This window comes from Cetorhinus maximus, chromosome 11, assembly GCF_964194155.1.
Source record: "Cetorhinus maximus chromosome 11, sCetMax3.hap1.1, whole genome shotgun sequence".
Taxonomy (NCBI): domain Eukaryota; kingdom Metazoa; phylum Chordata; class Chondrichthyes; order Lamniformes; family Cetorhinidae; genus Cetorhinus; species Cetorhinus maximus.
In genome coordinates, this window is record NC_135889.1 from 34,138,846 (window position 1) to 34,163,525 (window position 24,680).

The following is a 24,680-nucleotide window of genomic DNA, read 5'->3' on the forward strand; positions in this document are numbered from 1 at the left end:
GTACTTTTTAAAGGATGTGAGGCAATCCATCTCCACCACCCTCCCAGGCAACGCATTCCAGACTGTCACCACCCTCTGGGTAAAAAAGCTTTTCCGCACATCCCCCCTAAACCTCCTGTGCTTCACCTTGAACTTGTGTCCCCTTGTGACTGACCCTTCAACTAAGGGGAGCAGCTGCTCCCTAACCACCCTGTCCATACCCTTCATAATCTTGTACATCTCGATTAGGTCACCCCTCAGTCTTCTCTGCTCTAACAAAAACAACCCAAGTCTATCCAACCTCTCTTCATAACTTAAATGTTTCATCCCAGGCAACATCCTGGTGAATCTCCTCTGCACCCCCTCCAGTGCAATCACATCCTTCCTATAATGTGGTGACCAGAACTGCACACAGTACTCCAGCTGTGGCCTCACCAAGGTTCTATACAACTCCAACATGACGTCCTTACTTTTGTAACCCATGCCTCGATTGATAAAGGCAAGTGTCCCATATGCCTTTTTCACCACCCCACTAACATGCCCCTCTGCCTTCAGAGATCTATGGACACAAATGCCAAGGTCCCTTTGTTCCTCAGAACTTCATAGTGTCATGCCGTTCATTGAATACTTCCTTGTCAAATTATTCCTTCCAAAGTGTATCACCTCACACTTTGCAGGTTTAAATTCCATCTGCCACTTATCTGCCCATTTGACCATCCCATCTATATCTTCCTGTAGCCCAAGACACTCAACCTTACTGTTAACCACCCAGCCAATCTTTGTGTCATCCGCAAACTTAATAATCCTACCCCCCACATAGCCATCTGTGTCATTTATATAAATGATGAATAATAGGGGACCGAGCACAGATCCATGTGGTACGCCACTGGACACTAGCTTCCAGTCACTGAAGCAGCCTTCTGTCATCATCCTCTGTCTCCTACAAGTAAGCCAATTTTGAATCCACCTTATCAAATTACCCTGTAACCCATGTGCATTTGCCTTCTTTATAGGTCTCCCATGTGGGACCTTGTCAAAGGCTTTGCTGAAATCCATATAAACTACGTCAACTGCACTAACCTCATCTACACACCTAGCCGCCACCTCAAAAAATTCAATCAAATTTGTTAGGTATGACCTCCCTCTGACAAAGCCATGCTGACTATCCCTGATCAAACCTTGCCTCTCCAAGTGGAAGTAGATTCTCTCCTTCAGAATTTTCTCCAATAGTTTCCCTACCACTGATGTGAGACTCACTGGTCTGTAATTCCCTGGCTTATCTCTACAACCCTTCTTAAAGTGAAATTTAATTTTGAAAACATGCATGCCACTTTTGTGCTCTCAGGTCTTATGTTAATGGCAATGTAGTTGGGTAGGCAAGTTGTGGCAGTGATGCAAGGCCCCACTGTTTGACCAGCGGGTTCTTTAGCAGGCTGCCCATCGATGCAGCATTGTTACCTGACGGCAGGTTCTACCAGTGAAAAGATTCCCCGCTGCTAAATTGAACATGTTTTTGCATGCACGCCACTGGCACTTAGAATTTTAATTATAATTGCATGGGAAATGGCAAATAGTGAGAGAAAGTGGAAGTGGTGCACAGTTCCAGTTACAATGTTAGGAATGGCACCCTGTTGGCAAAATTCTGGCCAAAGAGCCTGCAAAGGGATATCAATTGATTAAGTGAGTGGGCAAAAAATTGGCAGATGAAGTATAATGTGGGAAAATGTGAGGTTGCCCACTTAGGTGGAAAGAATGGAAACGCAGAATATTATTTAAATGTAGAGAGATTACAGAATGCCACAACACCGAGAGACCTGGGTGTCTTCATACTCGAATCAGAAAAAGATTTCACAAAGACATGCTTTATGTCAAATAATGATTTTAATCCACCAGCTGGAAACCCAAAATGAACTTTTTAAAACGGACTAAAGGCGAATTGAGCTCGCAGCCAAAGATGGCTATACACTGCATCACTGTACTTTCCACATTCCAGTTGAGATAGAGACATCATGTCTGCTAAGCCCCATCAAAGACTATATCAGCGGAATATGAGTGAACCCCATAACCTGTCCCCATTAGCAAGGCCAATCACCTGAGGTATTCGACTAGTGGAGACGAACCATTAAACCTAATTGTTTGGGCAATGGGACCCTGGCTGTGAGAGGGGGTTCCCAGGCATGAACTCATCAAGCCAGAATGGGAATGCCTTAAACCCAATCACTTGAACAATAGAACCCTGGTTGAGAGAGGGGATTCCCAGATAGGTTCTGATCAAGTTACAAGTGGGAATACACTAGTAACAACCATGTTTGAATCACTGGGTGACAGTCATGTGACAGGCCCACCCTTTGTGTGTTTAAACTTCTGCTTTCTCAGCAGTAAGAGGACAAGCAGCTGAGACGCTGACAAGAGAAGACTTGAGTCGGGTCTCTCCTTCCTCTCTCCCCTCCACCCCCTCTCCAACCTATCTGGCAAGCTTTCAAACCCTGTTTGCTGACCATGACCACTCAGGTTTGCCCCTTCTGCAGACAGAGACTTGAAGAAAATGAACCCCGCACTACTGTTTCCAGAAGGACGGCCATATCAGCTGACCAGATCTTTAAATCGCGTCTACGAGGCAAACGGCAAGTCCACCAAATTCATCCTGAGGCCAGCCAAGTTGACTTTTGTTTCTCTGGACTCTAAGTTGATTAATCTAACCTGCCCCATGCTGTAATCTATTCGTGTTGTGTGTGAACTTCGAGCGCTTGTGCGCGCAAGTCGAAGCATGTTGTATTATTTTTTCTTAGGGTTAATTACAATAAACCTATCCTCTTCCTTTGACAAATTCAAGAAAATCGGTCCGACTGAATTGTTAAGTATATCTTTTTCACAAAAAACCCTGTTACAGTCAAACGAGGAGTGGGAAAAGAGGGGAGCTATTCAACCCCTCCCCACCTGATCATAACAAGGTACAGCAAGTAGCTAGGAAGGCAAATGAAATGTTGGCCTTTATTACAAGGGGGATAGTACTGTAGAAAAGTAAGGAAGCCTTGCTATAACTGCACAGGACATTGGTGAGACTGCGCTATACTGTGTACAATTTTCATCTCCTTATTTAAGAGGGGATATATTGCATTGGAGATAGTTCCAAGGTTCACTAGATTGATTCCTGGGATAAAGGGGTTATTTTATGGGGAATGGTTGAGCAGGTTGGACTTATACTCATTGGAGTTTAGAAGAATGAGAAGTGATCTTATTGTAACATAAGATTCTGAGAGGGCTTGACAAGTTAGATGCTGAGAGCACTTTTCTCCTCATGGGGTCTGTTTGAATTCGGTGCTGCGTTCAAACAGACCCATTTTCACTGAAGTAAGGACCTGACCCCACAGTGTTGGAGTCACGAATTTATGGAGGAGACATAAAAACTCATGAAGAGTCCGTAGCACTGTCAAGCTGTGAAGTTATTTAAATTCCCAGCCCTTTAAATAATTTTTTAAAAAACAGCCTGTTTGTGCCAATAAGAGTTGAAAAAAAATCAGTTTTAGGTGTTACAGTAATGTTTTTGACATTACTTCAAGGGCTATCATTATTGATGCTTGGCTGCTTTCTACAACCTATAATTGTTCCAGCAGATGGGTTGTAAGTTCACAACTTGATTGACAGCTTAGAGGTTATTAAAGGATTAGCTGTCTTTGATGTGGGGTTATGAAAACAAGTCCATTTTGTTTTATAAGGGATTAAGTACTTGAACTTTTAAAAGCGTTGAATGGGGTTTCATGAATGGGAGTGTTTTTTTTAACTAGTGCAAAGTCTGTAATAGATATTTACACCTTGAGCAAAAATCAGGTCTGACTGGACATTTTTTCCCAAGGCGGGTGTAGCGAGCAAGGATATTTCCCAATTCGTGCTATCTGCCTGGGGAGCAAAAGTCCAGCCCAAGGAGTCTCCCATTTAAGATGGAGATGAGGAGGAATTTCTTCTCTCAGAGTTGTTAATCTTAGGAGATGTCTGCCCTAATGAGCAGTGGAGGCTAGGTCATTGAAGATGTTCAAGGCTGAGTTAGACAGATCTTTGATCCACAAGGGATATGGGGGAAACAGCAAGAAAGTGGAGTTAAGGCCACAGTGAGTTCAACCTTGATCTTGCATGGCAGAGCAGGCTCAAACAACCAACTGGCCTACCCCACTTCTGTTTCTTATCCTGGGGTGAGTGGGGTGGGGGCATATTGTGCAGTGAGGTGAGTGCATATTAAATCAAGAAGTGACGGGTTATTTTGTGTATTTAAATATTTGATGCCAATAAATGTTTGTGTTGATTAAACAGTTTTTAATGTTTTGTCTGATACTATAACTTTATACATACCCCAGCCACTTTCTGCCTGGTTCTTTCTTATTGCTTGTTGATTATTCCAAGCCTCTGATTTCCCAAATGGCCATTCATATGTGAGCCCAGACACTGTAGCCCTTTTATTTACTGGGATGAGATTTTCAAGCAACAGATGGGTAATTCTGGAATTTTAACTCCACAACGTGCGTGTTTTTTTTTACAGGTTTACTGCCTGGAAGCCAGCCCAATTGACAGGCTTGGCTCCTTACTGGGCAGGAAATATTTCAGAAGCGGCCACAGCCCAAAAGCGGATAGGTTTCCTGCTGCTCAAGATAGAGTTGTGAGTTGGTGTGGTGGGTACAAGGTAGCTTAGAGGGATGTGGAGTGATGTGGGAGATCTATGAATTGGAAGAAAGATCTAATCATGCGGAGTGAGAAACAGGTTTGCGTGGGGAGCTTGTGTGAGAGAACATTCCTCTTTATCCTTGCCCAGGACATGTTTTTGGCAGAATCCTGCCTCATGAGATGATGGTTTCGCCGTGGTGGTCAACTAAACACACCTTGTGTGGCTCGAGAGCCTCATTCTGGCATGTCAGTCTTTGATGCATTTGCTGCAGTGGAAGAAAGGCTGAAAAGGTGCAGGATTCATTGGCTTCTTTTCTGTGGGTCTTTTTCTCAGCTAGCTGAGCTTTTCATTTCTGCTCACCTCTTCCAATGCCTTTCCAAACTGTCAGCCTTCAGACAGTCACAGCTGTTGGTGACAGTCTCGCAGTTGTCACTGTCTGTGATTTTCATATCATGCTCTTGCAGGTGTCATCACAAAGGTATGGACATACAGCAGGTTGTGACCCAGGCCCACAAGCACTGGAAAAGCAGTTACCTCTTGCATGCAGCAGTTCTTAACTTCCTTTAGTTGTCATGTTTCCTGAGATTTTAGAAATGCAACCAGCCAGCATTAACCCTGAAAGACACACAAAATTGAGGGAGACAGCTTCATTTAAATGGCAACAAACCTCCTTGCGGCAGATTGGTTGCCATCCCTGTCCTTCTGGGATCACCTTTAAAATCAGAAGTGAACAAGTTCAAGGCAGCTTGGGTTTGAGATTTTTCTCACACGACCTGAACCCTCACATTTCTGGGAATTAAAATTACTATGAGATCAGAGATTAGAGTGGCATCCTTTCACTTGAAAATCACATGTATCCACCTAGGTTTGAACCAATAACCTTCCTCATCCAATGGCTCAATACACTCCACACCATTTATGGAGGTCATGGTTTGTCTAAACATGTGGATAAACAAGACAAACCACATGTGTCCAAACAAGACATATCTTTTACCTTAGAGTATTGGTTATCTGAACAAAAAGTTGGAGAAACACTCTGGAAACACCAGGAAGTGTATTTTGAGTTGGGAGGGCACTTGGGAAATACCAGGGAGAAAGCGCTGATTCAAAGAGGTAGTCCAGGAAATGTCATACAGTCTTCTAACTCGTAGGATACCTGACCAGTTGCATTGGGCACTGAATAAGTACATAAGAAATAGGAGGTGGAGTAGGCAATTTAGCCCTTTGAATCCGTTCCACCATTCAATAAGATCATGGCAGATCTTCTACCTTAACACGACTTCCATTGTACTCAATCTCTCCTCCTCGGGCAATCCTCTCATTTTAGGAACCAGTCTAGTGTATCTTCATTGTGTTCCTTCAAGGGCAAGTATGCCCTTCTTTAGGTAAGGAGACCAAAACTGCACACAGTACGCCAGATATGGCCTCACCAATGGCCTGTACAATTATAGTAAGACTTTTCCACTCTTATTCTCTAATTCCTTTGTAACAAAAGCTAACATACCATTTACTTTCTTAATTGCTTGCTGTACCTGCATGTTAACTTTGTGATTCATGTACAAGGGCATCCAGATCCCTCTGAACGCACACATTTTATGGCTGCTCACCATTCAAAAAAATTCTGCTTTTTAACTTCTCCTTACAAAAGTGAATAGTTGCATGCTTCGTCACATTGTATTCCATCTCCCATATTCTTGCCCACTCAACCAGTTTATTTATATCCCTCTGTAGCCTCTTTGCGTGCTAACTGATTACTTTCCGACCTAATTTTGTATTGTCAGCAAACTTTCATATGTTACACTCAGTCCTGGCATCTAAGTCATTAATATAGGTTGTAAATAGCTGAGGTCCAACTACTAGCCTTGTGCTGCCCAGCTATTTACAGCCTGCCAATCTGAAAAAGTCTTATTTATTCCTACCCTCTGTTTTCTGTCCATTAACCAATCCTCAATCCATGTTAATATATTTCCCATCAATCCGATGAGTTGTAATTTTGTGTAATAACCTCTTACGTGGCAATTTATCGAATCGACTGGTTCTTCCTTATCCACCCTTCTAGTTACATTCTCAACTCTTAGCACATTTGTAAACACTATTTCCCTTTCATAAATTGGTGTATTTTGTTCATTTTTTGTCTTTTCCTTCACTATGGTCTTAGTTTAAAATAAGCCATTTGTTTAAATAGAAGCTTAGCATTCATTTTGGCACTGGTGTCAAAGTCCTAAAGACAATATTCTAGACACAAAGATCTAGAGACAATGAAACGACGGGCTGATTTTCATCCTTACATGTGAGTTGTGCTAATTTGCATAGCACTGCTTTAGGATCTGCTTGATTTTCAAGAAAAAATATATATATAGAGCAGTCAATCATCTCATTTACATAAATATTTACATTCCAGATGAAATCAAATGGCTCTAGAGCAGGCTTGACCAACATTTTTTTGGGGGGCATATTTGCGTATTTTTCTCACTCAAGGGGCCGATGAGCAAATTTCGGAAAGCTAAGGATTGGCACAAGAATTGTTATGATATGGCAGGTGGTATTTGCCAGGCTGACCAAATCCACAAGGGAAACTTGGCCACACTATCACAACGGCTTTTCAATTTGTATTTATTACGGGAACACTTGTGGACTGAAGTCAGAAGTAATGAGTCCACTACCACCTTTGGAGATTTTAAAGATTAAATTAAAACATTTAGTAATAAAAGACGAACAAACTTAAACACACACAAGATTACAGTTACACAATTAAAACAGTCCCCAAACTTTCTACTTAACCAGACTCCCAACTACACACCCCCTTTAAGGCAACAATCCACATAGATTCCACGCTGGGTGGGCCTTAATTGGCCCGCCTGTGTAAAATCATGGTGCGCTGCCAATCGCTGGCAGCGGTTGGCTTCCTTACCCCTCCCGCCGAGCCCGCGTGGCAAGGGTAAAATTCTGCCCAAGATTATAGTTACACAGTTATAACAGTTCCCAAACTTTCTACTTAACCAGACTCCCAAGTACACACCCCTTTTAATGCAACAGTCCACATAGATTCCAAATTTATAAAGTCATCCAGCAATTTTACCACAAGCACCCATTGGACACTGGACTTCCAAAGGCTTTTAACACAATTTTGGTTACTGGAACAGCAACGTCTGCAGGGTGGCAAGAGGCTTTTTCCCCCAAGTCTGTTTCACACAGTCACCTTTCCAGATCTCACACGGCCACGCCTCACACAGCCTTCCATCCTCCTTTAAATATATTTATCCCTTTTGATTTGTAGATCCCATTGTTTCCACTTGTCTTTAGAAGTTACTTTTCCCAGAATATAAAAATCTTTCACGTTCTCATTATGGCCAGCACTTTTGGGAAAAATCAACATCATAACCTCACCTTATTTATCTTGCCAGTTGTAAACATTTTCCATGTCCCTTTGAAAATCAAACACTTCTCCACAGTTAAAAATGCAAATTCCATTCACACCATATCTACTGATTTCACCCTAGTTTTATTCATTTCCATTTTAAACATCTGTTTCACACCTCACTTCTTTGATAATTTAAACCTTGCAGTCTAATCATCTCTAGTTTAATTAAATTAGCCACACACAGAACCATACGCACACACATAAGCCTGCTTTAAAATATCCTATTACATCATCATAGTTTTTAAAGTTTGATGCCATCTCTCTAAAGCACCTTGCGTTTCAGGATGATAAGCTGAAGATTTAAACTGCTTTATCCCCAGGCTGTTCATTACTTCCTCAAACAGCTGTGACATGAAATTCGAACCCTGGCCTGACTATTTCTTTTGGTAACCCATATCTTGAAAAAATTTGGTCAACTCCTCTACAGTTCTCTTTGTTGTCATATTTCATAAAGAAATTGCTTCCAAAATTCTAGCAGACACATCCATGATTGTCAGCAAGTACTGATTTTCACTTTTGGTCTTAGGGAGGTGCCCTACACAAACAAGACTCTGGTAAAAGGTCCCTCAAATGAATCAAAATTAAAGGTGCAGGTTTAATCACTCTTTGAGGTTTTCCTGTCACCTGACATGCGTGACATGTTCTACAGAATTTGACTACATCTTTATGTAGTCCAGGCCAATAAAAATGTTTTTGTATTTTCGCTTCAGTTTTCCTAATTCCGAAATGTCCAGCTATTGGAATTTTATGAGCTACTCTCAATATTTCTTATCTGTATCCAGATGGTATAACTATTTGATGTACTATCGCCCACTTCTCATCTGCTGGACTATGAGATGGTCTCCATTTCCTCATTAAAACACATTACCTTTTAAGGTAATAACATTCTGGAATACGTTCTGACTCTGTTTCCAAATATGCTGTCTGATATTTCTTTATTCATAGATCCTTCTGCTGTAACTCTTACCAATTTCACTGAGCTAAATACTTGCACCTCATTCTCTTAACCTTTTCTTCCTGCACAGTCTTTTCAAAATCAGACCCAGCTAATTGGATGCCAGCATCCTTCCCCTGCCTTTTAGGCTCTTCCTCCTCCTGTTTCAACCTGAGTTTGTGATCTCATTACTACACAATCTAGAAACAGTCCAGGATGTTCTTTCTGCAGCATCTCTGTTGAATGCATCTCCACAGGCTGCTCAACTACAGGCATCACTAATATCTGTGACCCAGCTATATCATTACCTAAGATAAATTGAACCCCTGCAATGGGCAATTTTTCACTATTCCAACAATTAAGTCACTTGTTTTCCACTTAATCTTTAAATTTACCTTCCACAATGGAAAAGGTTTAGCATCTCCATGAATTCCACTGATGACCACTCTTTCCTGCAATGCATCCTCTGGACAACAAATAGCACCATCCCATAACATTAAGGACTGACTAGCCCCTGTATCCCGTAAAATTTTAACATCTTTGCCAGCTCCACCCTGTACACATGGAAAGACTTTCCATTCACACATAAAATCTTTAAACATTTCTATACTCTGCCCTTCAGAACTCCCTTGGGTAAATTGTGAACACATTCTCACTTTTTTACCTACCACTGATCCTTCCTGCTCCACTTGTACACAAACCAGTCGTTTTTCTTGCCCCTGGATCTCAGAACCCACAGCACTCATTTCCAGAACTTTTTGTGTTCCAACTTTTCGCTGTAACTTCCAACACATTGACTTCGTGTGCCCCACTTTATTACAGTGAAGTGTCACTTCTACCCTAAGCACCTTCTTATCTGCTTTGAGGAGAAACTTCCTGAAAATTTCCGACTGCTCTTTCTCCTCCCTAACTACCTTTCTTCCTTCCACCTTCCCACTTTCTATCCTTCTCTGATTTAAAAAGGTGATGAAAAAGGTTTAGATCTATTGACTAGCTTATAATCATCAACTATCTCTGCTGTTTGCCTAGCTGTTTTAACCCTCTGTTCTTCCACCTGAACTCTAACTACCGAAGGAATTGAATCTCTAAATTCTTCCAAAAGAATTACTTCTCTAAGAGCTGCATATGTTACTTCTATCTTTAATGCCTATATCCACCGGTCAAATTTACTTTGTTTTACTCTCTCAAACTCAACATAAGTCTGATCAGGGTGTTTCCTTAGATTCCGAAATTTCTGCCTGTACGCCTCAGGAAGCAGCTCATATGCACTCAAAATAGCTTTTTTTTAACTGCCGATACCTCTTCTGACAGCGATTCATATACCTCATGAGCTCTATCTACCAATCTAGACTATAAAAGTAATGTCCAGATTTCTTGTGGCATTTCATTTGCTTGGCTACCTTTCCAAACGAAATAAAGAATGCCTCTACCTCCCTTTCTTTGAACTTCGTAAGAGCCTGTACAAATTTAAACATCTCCCCAATGGGTTTTGGGTTGGAAGTGGTTGTTTCCACATCAGTACCTTGCTCAGCATTAGAAGTCTCTTTTTTAATTTCTAGCCTTTTAAGCTGATATTCTCTTTCCCTTTCCTTCTCTCTTTCGTCCATTGCTGACCTCCAGAGGGAGAAGCTAAGTTTTCTCATTTCCATTTCTCTTTGAAATGCTCTCTTTTTCCTTTTCCTTTTCTTCTATTTCAAGTTTATTTCATTTCCATTGCTTGTTCAAGTTCAAGCTTCTTCATTTCTAACTGAAGTTTCACTACCTCCAGCTGTGACTCACTAATTTCAGGTATCGCTTCCAATTTCAAATGTTGTGCGATTACTTCAATTATGTCTGTTTTCTTTGCCCCTGCGGTTAATGCTAATCCGCCAATTCTGTTAACTGTACCTTAGTTACTTTTTGTAAACTAACCAGGGTTACATCTTTTACTCCCAGAAAAGTCTTAGCAATTGTTAAAGCCATATTTGCAGTCTAACCACTTTAAAATCCCTCAACACCATCTCCTGAGTTCATTATTCTTCTCGTGTTCGTAGCCTTAAGATTCACCAGTTCCAAGCAAATCATAGAATTTCAAAAATCCTGCAAAGAGCCCTCAATTTGTTATGATATGGCAGGTGGTATTTGCCAGGCTGACCAAGTCCACAAGGGAAACTTGCCACGTTATCACAACGATTTTGCAATATGTATTTATTATGAGAAGGCTTGTGCACTGAAGTCAGAAGTAATGAGTCCACTACCACCTTAGAGATTTTAAAGATTAAATTAAAACATTTATTAACCAAAGAAGAACAAATGTAAACACACACAAGGCGTAGAATTTTACCCTTGACGTGCACCCATGCGTAAAATAAAGTGCGTTAACGTCGGACAAGCGTCCTGACGTCAACACACACTCACGATATTTTGCTAGGCGGGCGCGCCGCCATTAATTAAGTGGCCAATTAAGGCCCTTGAGAGACCAATTGACTCCGAGTTTACGTTGCCTGTGCGATTTTCAGGCTGTCGCACAGGCAAAACGGCAGACAGGCAGGCCACAATTTGCAAAACCTCATTCATGGGCGGGATAAGAGGGGTCAGTGGGCTTCACAAAGCAAATAGTGAAAAGTTTTGTATATCACTTGCTGCTGCTTGCTTCTTTGAACAGGACAGCTTCATTTCGCTTCAGCGCTGCATTCAGAGCATTTAGAGGCTTCAGTTCAGAACTCAGTGTTGTCTTCCAGGTCCCCGAAGGATTCACACCCAATGGGGCCTTCCAGGTATCAGACAGCCTTCCCTTACCCTGGTAATGGGGATTGTGGTCTCCGCTGGAGGCACCTCCTCTAAGGAAGAAGAGAGGGCCAGAAGGGGGACAAGGTCAGGTGTACCTATTTAGCTTCCAGGCAAGCAACCTGTGGGAGGAGAGGCACAAGCACAAGGGGCGCAGGGCCAACAGGAAGGCCAAGCCGGAAGGTGCAGAAGACGCCACTATCCTGCTGCCAGGGTTTACAGGCAGCGATGCAGTTACCCCTATATGTCTGAGGTGCAATGCCGAAGGATGCTTCGTCTCTCAAGGGAGACAGTGACCTCCATCTGTCAGAGGATCGGCCCTGAGATCAGCTCTGACTGTGTGGGTGGACACCCCATGCCAGTGGCTCTGAAGGTCACCGTGGCCCTAAACTTCCATGCCTCTGGTTCTTTCCAGGGCTCAGTGGGGGACCTGTGCGGAGTCTCCCAATCAGCTGTCCATAGTTGCGTCAAACTGGTGACAAGAAGCTCTGTTCAGGCATGCATTGACTTTCATTCATTACCGTACAGACGAGGCCAGTCAGGCAGAGCAAGCCAGAGGATTTGCAGCGATTGCTGGGTTCCCCCGTATCCAGGGTGCTATTGACTGCATGCGTGTGGCCATCAAGGCACCAGCAGGTGAGCCGGGAGCCTTTGTCAACAGGAAGGGATACCACTCCATGAACGTGCAGATAGTGTGTGACCACAAGATGCAGATTCTGCAGGTGTGTGCAAGGTACCCTGGCAGCTCCCATGAAGCATACAACCTGAGGCACTCCCAGGTGCCGAGGCTCTTCAGTGCTCTAGCCCGACTGGATGGATGGTTGCTGGGTGACGAGGGCTATCTGCTCAAAAGGTGGCACATGATGCCTCTCCACCACCCAAGAACAGAGGCCGTGCAGCGGTGCAACAGGAGCCATGCCTCCAGAAGGGTGGTGGTGAAGAGAACCATTGGTCTTCTCAAGAAGTACTTCCGATGCCTGGATTGTTCAGGGGGCGCACTGCAATGCCACCCAGATCGTGTGTCACTGATCATGGTTGCATTTTGCGCTCTACACAATCTGGCACTGGAAAGGAGGGATGCAGTGGAGGAAGATGATCTTGACACAGCTGCACAGTCAACAGACGATGAGTCCAATAGTGAGTCCAAGGATGAGCAGACTCAGGAGAATGTTGAGGGCATAGACGCTGACCTGGGTAACCTCCAGGGAGGCAGGAAAGCTCCTTCAGCTAGCCTACCAAATAGGAACCACCACTACATGCCAGGGCTGCAGACTCCATATTCGATCCCTGACAGGACCAGTTCTTTGGTCAACAACATATACTATCTGCCAGTGCAATAAAGCTTAAAGAATCACATGTCCATCATAGCATCATGGCTTACCCTGCACCTACAGAGCAAATGAAGCATCCAGAGGCCAGTTGCAAAAAAAAAATCTCATTTATTTCTGAGTGACAAACAGCAGAAATTAACATTCACCGGTGTTTTACATCACACCATTAAAATAAACAGAAAAATGGGGGAAACAAATATCACCCGTGATCAGTCCGTGTTGTGCTTAAGATGCTTTAAGTTTTTGCTTGCGAGTATTACGTCTAGGTGCTGCCCCATCGCTGGCAATGGCATTGGAGACAGCCTGCTCACTCTGCTGTCTTGTTGGCCTTGATTACGTTGGCGGGTGTCCTCTGGCCCATGGAGCTTTTGCTGGGCCCGCCTGGAAGGGGGTGACCAGTGCCATGGCTGGCGTCTCCGCAGTCGCTGCAGCCTCATCAGATGTCATGGTCATTGGCAGAGGGGTGGAGAAGCTGCTGACATCATCCAGTGCACCCTGAGAGGAGCCTGCAGAGATGAAAGGCAACCCGTGCGCCACTGTCAGGTCCCTCTGGACCTCCCCGCTCACCACTGATGAATGGGCACCTAGCTGGAATATTGGGTGCCCAATCCATCTTCCACACTGACATTGACCAGCTGAGGTCATTGCTGGTGTGAGGGCTTGCAGGTCCGAGCACATCCCCAGGAACCCCTGATTGCCAGTGCAATAAAGCCTCTCCATGAGAGGAGCCTCTCCATGAGAGTTGCCACTCTCTCCATGGAGGAGACATTGCGCTCGGCCATGAGGGTCAACACAGTGCTTATGCTCTGCATGGTCTCCTCCACAACAGATACCATGGCACGCACTCTCTCTTGTATCTCTGCCAGATCCTCCCGCACACCCTGCTGGACAGCCAGCTGCTGCTGTCTCAGGGACGACTCCAGAGGCCCATCATCAGCCATAGACTGAGCATTGTCCTGGTCCCCAGCAGTCCTCTGACTGCCGGCGCCCTGAGCACTCTCTGCCTCTGCCTGCACCTCAGGTGAGTATGAAGTGCCCTCACCAATGTGCACCGAGATACTAGACACTGATCTTATGCCCACCAAGGTGCTGGTATCTGCACTGGTGCCTGCTTCACAGAGAGGGTGCGTCACTGGTGCGTGCTCAACATGCTGGTCTTCGGGTCAGGCTCCTCACAACGAGGGGCTGCTGGTGAGCCTAAAAGGGAGAAGGACATGTCATTAGTTTAAGTCATTAGATAGTCACTGTGCATGCCTGACACCTTGATGAGACAGAGATCTGCATCATGGTGGCCTCGTCTTTCTATTATCAATGGGCATTCCAGGTTCGAGGTTCACATCAATATACAGACTACACTGCAATGGTTGCCAAAAGCCATATTCTCACCTCAGTGCACTGCACTTTTACCTCCTTCTGGCACCCCAACCTCACTGCGACCACTTGACCGAGGTGCGTGGCGCCTCTCCAGCTCCAGGGCCTCCTGCTCATACCTCTGAGGATGAGGAGGTGTGGGGGCCCCTGCCAGTCCGCGACTTCTCTGCATTGTTATGGGATGTTTTCTCTGGAAGGTTGGAAGGGAATTGATTAGTGTACTCTCTCCCTGCAATGCCAATGCAGCCTGACCAGTCCCACCTGAGGAACATCTTGCAGGGTTCAGCACATTCGTGACCCTGGAGCCACAAGGCACTCAGTCCAAGCAGCCAAGGCTCACCCCTTTGCCCAGATCTTGCCTCATTGACATTTGTCGCTCACACTGTGACACCTCTGAGATCCACGGGGGGATGGGCAGCTCTTACCTGTTCTGCAAAGTGACCCATGCCAACATGGTACTCTCCCTTCCCGATCGCAGGAGATTGTTAAAGCGCTTCTGGCACTGGACCCATGTGCCACCTCCTCCCAGGTCTTTTTGGTGAGGTCGGGGGGCCTCCTCCTCCCATCCTTGGGACGTGTTTCTCACCTGGCTGCCACCTCCTTCAGGAGGGCAGTGAGGCACTCAGCTGAAAAAGGAGGGGCCATCTGCCCCGCCGACCTGCCCTCCCGCCTGCTGTGTCCACCTACTGTGGCATCCATGCGCACAACTTCTGCGTCCTTTGGTTGGCAGCCTTCCAGGGACTGCCGAGGCTGCATTTGAATCAGCCGCTGGGTTACCATTGGACCTGGCAGGCATTAAGCCCCCGCCCACCCCTTTGCATTCATTCAAAGGCCGCGTCTCAAGCTGAGTGGGCCTTAATTGGCCCGCCTGCGTAAAATCATGGTGCGCTGCCAATTGCTGGCAGTGGTTGGCTTCCTTACCGCTCCCGCCGAGCCCTCATGGCAAGGGTAAAATTCTGCCCAAGATTATAGTTACACAGTTATAACAGTTCCCAAACTTTCTACTTAACCAGACTCCCAAGTACACACCCCTTTTAAGGCAACGGTCTACATAGATTCCAAATTTATAAAGTCATCCAGCAATTTTACCACACGCACCCATTGGACACTGGACTTCCAAAGGCTTTTAACACAATTTTGGTTTCTGGAACAGCAACGTCTGCAGGGTGGCAAGAGGCTTTTTCTCCCAAGTCTGTTTCACACAGTCACCTTTCCAGATCTCACATGGCCACACCTCTCACAGCCTTCCATCCTTATTTAAATGTATTTATCCCTTTTGATTTGTAAATCCCATTGTTTCCACGTGTCTTCAGAGGTTACTTTTCCCAGAATATAAAAATCTTTCATGTTAACATTATGGCCAGCACTTTTGGGAAAAATCAACATCATAATCTTGCCTCATTTATCTTGCCAGTTGTAAACATGTTCCATGTCTCTTTGAAAATCAAGCACTTTTCCACATCTAAAAATGCAAATTCCATTCACATCAAATCTACTGACCTCACCCTAGGTTTACTTATTTCCATTTTACACCTGTTTTACACCTTATTTGATCATTTAAACCTTGTAGTCTAACTGTTGCTAGTTTAATTAAATTAGCTGCACACACACATATAAGCCTGCTTTAAAATATCCCACAATAATATTAGGAAAATTATGATAGTTCCTTGACATCATAAACTGAATTTCAAAAAAAAAGTTGAGCTTTTAAGGAAAGGAACAATTGCTGAGCAAAAGTACTACAATATCATGGCAAAAACTTGTTAAGATAAAAAAGAATAATTAATAAAAATGACCAGAGTGGGAGAGGGCCAGAGTGTGTGTGCCCGGCTCATTCACAGTCTTGGTGTGCTCACTCACCCTCACACACTGTGAGTAGGTGTGTGTATATGTGTTGGTTGTGGTGGTGAAAGTAAGTGAGAAACCTGAAACTGGGTGCAAGGCAGACTGTCACTCCACCACCGCACCCGCACTCCACATCCAGTCGCTCTGTCTCTCTCACTCCGTCTCTTGTACACCCCCACACACACACACTGTCACTCAGTCTCTTGAACTCCCCGCACCACGCACACAGTCACTCAGTTTCTTGCATTCCCTCCATACACACAGTCACTGTCTCTCGCACTCCCCCCACCACACACACAGTCACTCTGTCTCTTGCACTTCCTGCACCGCGCACACAGTCACTCAGGGTGGGATTTTCCGCACCCGCCCAACGCCACGATCTTCTGGTCCGCTGCAAGGCTTCTGGTTGGGGCGCCGCCTTGCCCATGGCGGGTCCCGCCCGTGACAGGGCCAGAAAATCCCGGCCTCAGTCTTTTGCATTCCCCCCATACACACAGTCACCCTCTCTCTCACACTCCCCCCACCACACACACAATCACTCAGTCTCTCGCACTCCCCCCACCACACACCCATAGTCACTCAGTCTCTTGCACACGCCCCCTATACACACTCAATCTCTTGCATTCCCCCATACACACAGTCACTCAGTCTCTCGCACTCTTGTCTCTCCCCCCCCCACCCCACACACAGACTGTCACTTAATCTCTTGCATTCCCCCCATACACACAGTCACTCAGTCTCTCGCAAACCCCCTCCCCCCCACACACATTCAGTCGCTCAGTCTCTTGCATTCACCACACAGGCATACACAGTCATTCAGTCTCTCACACTCCACCCACACACACACATACAGTCACTCGGTCTCTCGCACACCCCCCACACACACTCAGTCTCTCGCACTCCACCCCATCCCAAACACACTCAGTCTCTCGCACACCCTCACAAACTCTCACCATCACACTCTCTCACTCCCACACCCACTCACAGACACACTCTTATTCCCACACGCACTCGCAGACATACTCTCTCACTCCCACAAACACTCTCTCTCACTCCCACATACTCACCAAGGTACAGTCTCCACCCTGGGCCTGCCAGTATTTCACCCTCCACAGGCCTAATGTACCTAGCTCCCCGGGCTCCAGAGCCGCTGTTGCTGGGCTCTAGGGCCATTGTTGCTTGGCTCCAGCAATGCCATTGCTTGGCTCCCCAGGTTCCAACCCCGCCGTTGCTTGTCTCTGTGGTCTCCAGCCCCCCCATACCTTCGCTTCCCTTGACCCAGCAGCCCTCAGCACACTCACCGATGCTGGTGTTCATCACTCCTCCCGCCTGTTTCTGACAGAGACAGAAACAGAGACTGTTTCTCTCCCTCATTTGCTGCTGATAGGCTCACTAGTGATTGGAGGAGCAGCTCCATGCAGAATCTTCATTGAAACTCACCTGTTTGACCAGTATTTTGAAAACTGGCTCTGGGGGCCGCATAGAGGGATTTCGCGGGCCGGATGCGGCCCACAGGCCATACGTTGGACAAACCTGTTCTAGATTGAAGGTGAAGTTTTGCAAGGTGGAACAATTAAAGGTAGTACCGCAAGGAGGGGCAAAAATTTAGAAACTTCTAGGGGATGTTAAAAGGTTTGTCAACCCATTATCATTGTTTGCTAGGATATTGAATAAACTCGCTCACAGATATGTGTGCCCCTTACAAGTTTACCTTACAGTTTTAAGACATATTACTTTATTATTTTCGAATAAAGTGCTTTCAAGCACTTTGTTGTTTGTTCATCTATTCAATCTGTCTGTCAATTGAAGAAACCAATATATTGTACCAACTTCCAGTCATCTTATTTGCAGAACTCAGGCTTAACATTCACCCAGGCGTGCTATCTTCTATGAATGTTTATAGGAAACATGGGTGCTGTTCTTTCTGGTTGGCACACAGAAAAAAGAATGACAGAATGCCGGAATCAAAATGATTACACTGACGACAATTTCACACTTCTCCTCTGAAGGAGAGAGTGGCCTAATTTATCTGATTAAAACAGGCATCAGATAAACAATGTATTCAGGTCTGCACTGAGCAGTCTTCTGTAAGCAGATTGTCTATTTATCCTAGAGCCATTGGAGCAGCTCTGTTATCCCATTCATGTCCTAGTACAGTAATATTTCCTTGGATATGTAATGCCATGAAAGGGATTGGGTGATACTGATATGGAAATTTGCCTGTTATGGGTGTTTGAATAATTTATTTCTGAATGTTCACATAACCAGACACCTCTTTTGGCAGAGTTACCTGTTCCAGCTGCTGCAAGGTGTTGCATTCTGTCACTCTCACAGAGTCCTTCATCGAGACCTAAAACCACAAAACTTGCTCATTAATGATGCTGGTGCAATCAAATTAGCAGATTTTGGATTGGCAAGGGCTTTTGGAGTTCCTGTGCGCACTTATACTCATGAGGTAATTTAAGATCTATGCAGTTTTAGAAATTGTTCATAAAGTTAAGACTTGGATATTAATTTTACTCCCACTATAATTTTTATGGATTTAACCCTTCTCACTTGTGGCATATTTTAAATGGGTTGCTCAGCTAGTTAATGTGAACTTTCTAAAATCAGAATGCTGCATTGTTCTACAAAAAAACGTTATGAGCCCCAGAAAATGGAAACGGCTATTTATTAGCGCTTTCCATTTTCAAGCTCTAAAGAATTCTAGCTATATCAAACAGTAACAATCAGTTTAGGCACTAATACTAAACAGAAAAGTTGTCTTAAGCGCTTGGTAAACTTCATTGAAGTCAGTATTTTTTCCAAATATCTTTTCTACACAGTCTGCAATGCATCTACTCCTCTCAGCATAAGGTTATAATTAGCAGTAAAAAAAAGATTTAATGCAAGGGAAGCATGAACATTTTAGGCACAAGGAAAGACTATTAGACCAGAAAAGTTGTGATTTCAGAGATTATACCCACCTACCCTACTGTTGCCAAGAACACAAGAACTTGAAGGACCAAGTTCAAACGTCAAAGTTCAAGAAAAAGTAATAGCACAACTCTTGATACTTTAGGGAATTTCACCAATCCCACGCTCCCAAAAGGTAGTTAGCGTAGGACTGATAATTGGCACTACATGTTTACCCTATTTCCAACTTGGGCTCCCTTCAACTGTGATTCCCTGTTGAGAGCAGAAGATGGTGAGCCTTTATTACAACTCTGAAAAACACACTTATTAACTAATGAGGGTGTTTAGTACTTTCCTGCTAAAACTTTATACTGACAACTAGGAGACTCTTGTTATAGCTCAGTAGATAACCCAATGCTTGGTGAGTTATTGAGTCCAATGCTTGGTGAGTTATTGAGTCCAACAGACAAGAAAAGTCCTGGATTTGATCAAATCAACTGATCTCAACCAGCATAGCAGTGATATAATCACAATTGAATTCATTGACACAAACCTAGGAAGAGAAAAGTCGTACAATTGGTTTTAGCATCTGGACTTAGGGAGGAGAAAAGTGACAATTTCCACTGCTAAATACTTGTCAGTGATATTTTAAAGAAATTGCAACTTGTGGTAATTATTGATGGATCAGCCTCAGCTGTAATGCTCTCTGAAACACTGTCAGTGGAATAATTCTCTGTATGAGTCAACACTGTTAAAAGGAAAGAAAGGAGTAGAAAACTGGGAAAATTAAACATTATCCTGCCCTCACCAGAAGTTCACAAATCCCTTCAAATAATAATGGTGTACCAGATGCGTGGTGATTTGTTTATTAGAATGGAAAGTGCCTTTGTTTGCATTACAATTATTAAATAAAGGACTGAGTTTTCATGGCCCATTGGGAATGGGTGGGGGAGGCAAGAGGGCTGGCAGGATGGCAGGGGGAGTCATCGAGAGGGCTGTCTGCCATCCTGCTATATAGTCAGTGATAGGAAACATATTAGCCCAGTTGCCCACCCTACAGTCAGTTGAGCCTCTTAAATGGCCACTAAGGAGTATTTTGACCATGTTGGGCTCGCTGCTTTGTGGGAAGACTGCTAGGTAAATTCTGGTGGACTCACTGTGGGAGAGGGGGCCACTCCTTGATGAGCACTCCCATAGCCCACAAAGGGCCCCCCCACTCAGTGGCAGTGGCCAATCATGTGACAGCAATGCTCATCCCCATGTGAATGCCAGGGCCTGGCTGCCAGATTCTGGCTTTCCCCAACCTACCTGACCTCTCTTTGAGGCACCCCCTCCCTGGATCTGCAGTCTCAGCAGTGGCCACTGCGAGTAGTGGCGCTTCTGAGGTTGCAAAAGTATCAGCCCTTGAATTGGGAACCTTAACTGGACAGCAGCCCTGGCAATGGCTTCTTAATTGGCCACCGCAGTAATATGTCGCCCGGGTCACACTGCCTGCCTAAGTGGAGGAGGGTTGGTGTGGGTTGCATCCTGCTTTCGGCCCTGGCAACAAAATTCAGCCGAAACTTCAGGAAAAGAGATAAAAAAGCTACTTAATTCAAAATAAAAGCAGGCTCCACCTCTCCATTACCAAAAGGCTTTGAACCACGGAGGCCTCAGTTAATCAGCACTAATTTATCATAAATTAAGGTAGATAATGCCAGTTCTGTTGTATTCTTGACTCCCTGCCCTAGGGAAAACTGCAAGGTAGTGCAAACATAGACTGCATTACTCTATTTTTATAAACAACTATTGAGCTTCATTCAGACCACAGTAGTGATAAATATTGACAGTTATAATTAATTACTGAAATCTGATTATAGCTCTTGAACACTTTTATAGTAAACACTGATCAGTTAAGTATACTCTTAACATGTTTGGCTGAAATGATTTTGGGGAATTGACTTTCTAAATGTTTGTTATTCTTTGATTTTATATTTGTATTTACTTTATTTTTAGGTTGTAACCTTGTGGTACAGAGCACCAGAAATTTTAATGGGATGTAAATTTTACTCAACAGCAGTGGATGTTTGGAGCATAGGATGCATCTTTGCAGAAATGGTATTTATCTCAGAAAAACAATTAATTTATTAAAATGTATTTTGTAAATTTATGCCTTCCTAGCATGTTCAGAATATTGTTTTTTTTCTTTTAAAGTTTGAGGGAAGATGAAAACTTGTACAAAATAAAGGCAAAGTATCTCACTACTGAAATGTCATCTATGTGTCTATTAAAGGTCTTGAATACATTTTGCACTTTATGTACACATTAAACTTACTTTCTGTGTTTTGATTTGGTAATGGAAAGATCATGGGCAGAATTTTTGTCTTGGGGTCGGGAATCTGACACTGGGGTCAAACGAGGGCCCCAATTCTGGACCATGTCAGAAATGGTCACCCGACATCATTTTCAAAGGAATGGCCAGTTAATAGCCAGAGGGAACGCTTGCTGCCCAATTAAAGTCACTGGGCAAACTCCTGAAGCTGGAGGGCCAATAAGAGGCCCTCCAGCACAGAGAGCGGAGGCCTGTCGATGCAGGTAAGGGAGAGAGAGCACCTCAAAATGGAAACATCCTCTCGGCACTTCTAAAAGTTTTGAACATAAAAATGCCCACAGTCACCAGACCACCATTGTGGAGGGGGCTGCAACCACTGCTGTGGCCATTTTCTGCACCAGCAGCAGTGGGGAGGTGAATTAAATTATTATGGAACACTGGTCCCTTCGTCTGTTGGTGGGAGGCCACCTCTTTTCATTGTGTGGGCTTCAGCCACATGGGAGGCCCACCTGATCATTGGAAAATGCCTGTCGGCACAGGCGAGCCTTACTATGCCCTTAATGGCTTAATTTAGCTACCCAACCGGCATTACATCTCCAACCCAGCCTTCTTAAAAACGGTCTGGAGGTGGGAAGATGCCGGCAAATTGACATTCTGCCCTCTCACAGAGATTTTTCTGCCCCGGGCCACCTCTGGTCACACCTCCATGCACATTTGGAAATCCAGCCTGCATATATCAGCATGTCAAAATGATAAACTCCATATAAACATTTATGATGGAAAATTCCTACATCAGCATGTTAACTATTCACTTTCATTTTGTTGCTGGATCAGGTGGTAAAGAGCAGAAGAGTTTCCTGGTCAGCCATACTGCAGAAAGCACCGGCAAACCACTGCAGTAATTTGCCAAGCATAATCATGGATCAATCCGATGGAAGTCCATGGTTGCCCTTTTAGGTCATGGTACATGAAGGAGGAGGAACTGAAATGTCTAATGTCTGACAGGATACTTCTGCAGTTGAAAACAGCTTTCACCACCCCTGAGAGTATGCCAATTATAAAATCTCCCTGTGTGCAAACTAGGCATTATGAGTATGTGTAATTTGCAAAATATCATAGCATGCAATTTGAGCATCAACATCAATTTAAAGTAAGAGTTACCTTTCCTTTCATAAAAATATGAGAGTAATTATTTTTGAAAATTCTTTAAAGGAACTGGGGATTTATTCACTTGGGCAACTTTGACATGATTAACAAACTTTTAATTATGCAGTGCTCACAACTTCTGTGATTAGAACAGATGTGGCTAAGTGTGAGACTTGAGATTTTTTTTAAAAACTTGGAATACTGATGACAAACGTTTGAATATTTTGAGGCAATTTATTTTTTATGGAAATTTGAATTCATTACAAATTGTATAAATTGACTGACTATTAGTGTACTGTATTTTAAATTTACTAATACCAGACACCTCTGCCCTACAAGCCTATTAAATCCTTCAATCGAAGCATTCAAAAGAGAATTTGACTGTTATTTGAAAAAGAAGAATGAACTGGGTTATGGGGAGAAGGTGGGAGTGTGGCACTAAGTGAATTCCTCATTCAGCGAACCTTTACAGACATGATGAGCCAAATGGCCTCCTACTACACTGTAACATTTCTGTGATTCTTCCACCTTTCCATGTTGCTACATACCAAAACCTCTTTTTCAAACTCCCCACTCCCACCATTTCTGATCCCAGGACCCCTTCTCACTGCTTAGAAACCCCTAGACCACATTCCAGGTGCGCCATGCTTCTAGAACCACCCCCAGTGTTCCCAAATCCCAAGATCTACCCCAGTGCTCCCACACCTTCCCTCTGCAGTGTTCTTCTAGATGCTTCAAGTCTCTGGAATTCACCTCAAAATACTGCAGGACCCAGGATCCCCTTCCTCCTGTTCTAAGATGCAACGGCCACCCAAATGCTAATGTCAGTGTCCTTGGTAATAATGCACGGCATAACATCCTGTTCTTACAGAACTTTGGACTGACACTGAGAAATAGCACAGGAAATCTGCTGATATATAAAAACTTTAGGTATATAACGTTTGTATGATTGTTTTCTTACACTGGCTGATTATTTTGTCTATTGCACACTTTTTCACCTGTGGGGAGCGATTCACAAATGCTCTAAATGATTGAGCTATATCACTAAAAGTCATGTTGGATTAGAAGGTATACAACTGTGACTAGTTCTGCAGTACTAGAATGTTTTAATGGTAACTAGCAAATGTTAATGGCTTTGTTTGCTAAAAAGTGATGGAAACTAAGTGTGAAGCTTACTGGAAGAACCACCTATATGTAAAATGTTTACTGTAGCTGAAACATGATAAATATAGGTAACAGTATATGTATTACATTCCCAGATTACATCTTCACTGTAAATTATCTGATTATATTAAATCATTATTGCATTATGTAATTCACAGTATTTTAGTTTTTAAGTTTTCATATAACCCTTAATTATCTTTAATGTTAAAGAGTATTATTTCAGCGTATACTGATGGCTCAATGCCTAGTTGCACTACTTTGTGTGGTACTGATTTGTACAAATGAGAAAAGACCCAGGTTTGATTCCTGGTCCTTTCTGCATTGGCTGGTTTGAACTGTAACGTCAATAGGTGCATTACAGTTTACCTCAGAATCACAAAGGATGGAGGTTAGGGAGCTAGGGTGGGGTGGAAAAATCAAGGGTTCCTCTACTTGATCACAATATGGTGACAGCTACTCAAAAATGCTCATATGCATATTAAGTAAGGACAGCTTGGACTTGGATAATAGTGTCTTTTGTGGTCAAATAACCTGTTGACACCTATGCAATCTTATTTGTGAATCAGTTGGGTGAAGCACTGGGTTGCTGTTGGAACACTTGGAACTGCATACCAATGTCAGTTATCATTTTCAACAAAAAGAGTAAAGAGAGGGGAAAAGAGGGGTCTGCTCCTAATTCCTGCTCCTAACTCGTATGCTCATATGCACAGGTAGAGATTCTGTTTAGCCAACATGCAAAAGACTTGCTCACACAATCCTTGTGCATGGAAATTTCGTTTTTGGCCATATTTTAATGAGTCAACTTATCTCCAAAGAAACTGTTCAGGACTGGAGGACTCAGGTTGTTGAAATAACTGGATTAA

At 43.8% G+C, this 24,680-nt stretch overlaps 1 protein-coding gene across 4 annotated transcripts in view; it reads left to right on the plus strand.

The window, feature by feature from the left end:
* The window catches only part of LOC144686500 (cyclin-dependent kinase 2-like), a 51,396-nt gene that overhangs the window by 18,252 nt on the left and 8,464 nt on the right, over positions 1-24,680 (plus strand). For 3 of the 4 annotated variants that reach the window (XM_078551787.1, XM_078551788.1, XM_078551789.1), the window contains 2 exons: positions 18,586-18,756; positions 21,192-21,293. In XM_078551787.1, the coding sequence (XP_078407913.1) occupies positions 18,586-18,756; positions 21,192-21,293 (273 nt within the window). Of the gene's footprint in view, positions 1-18,585; positions 18,757-21,191; positions 21,294-22,341; positions 22,554-24,680 lie in introns of all 4 variants that reach the window. The other variant, XR_013577935.1, reaches the window with a different exon arrangement.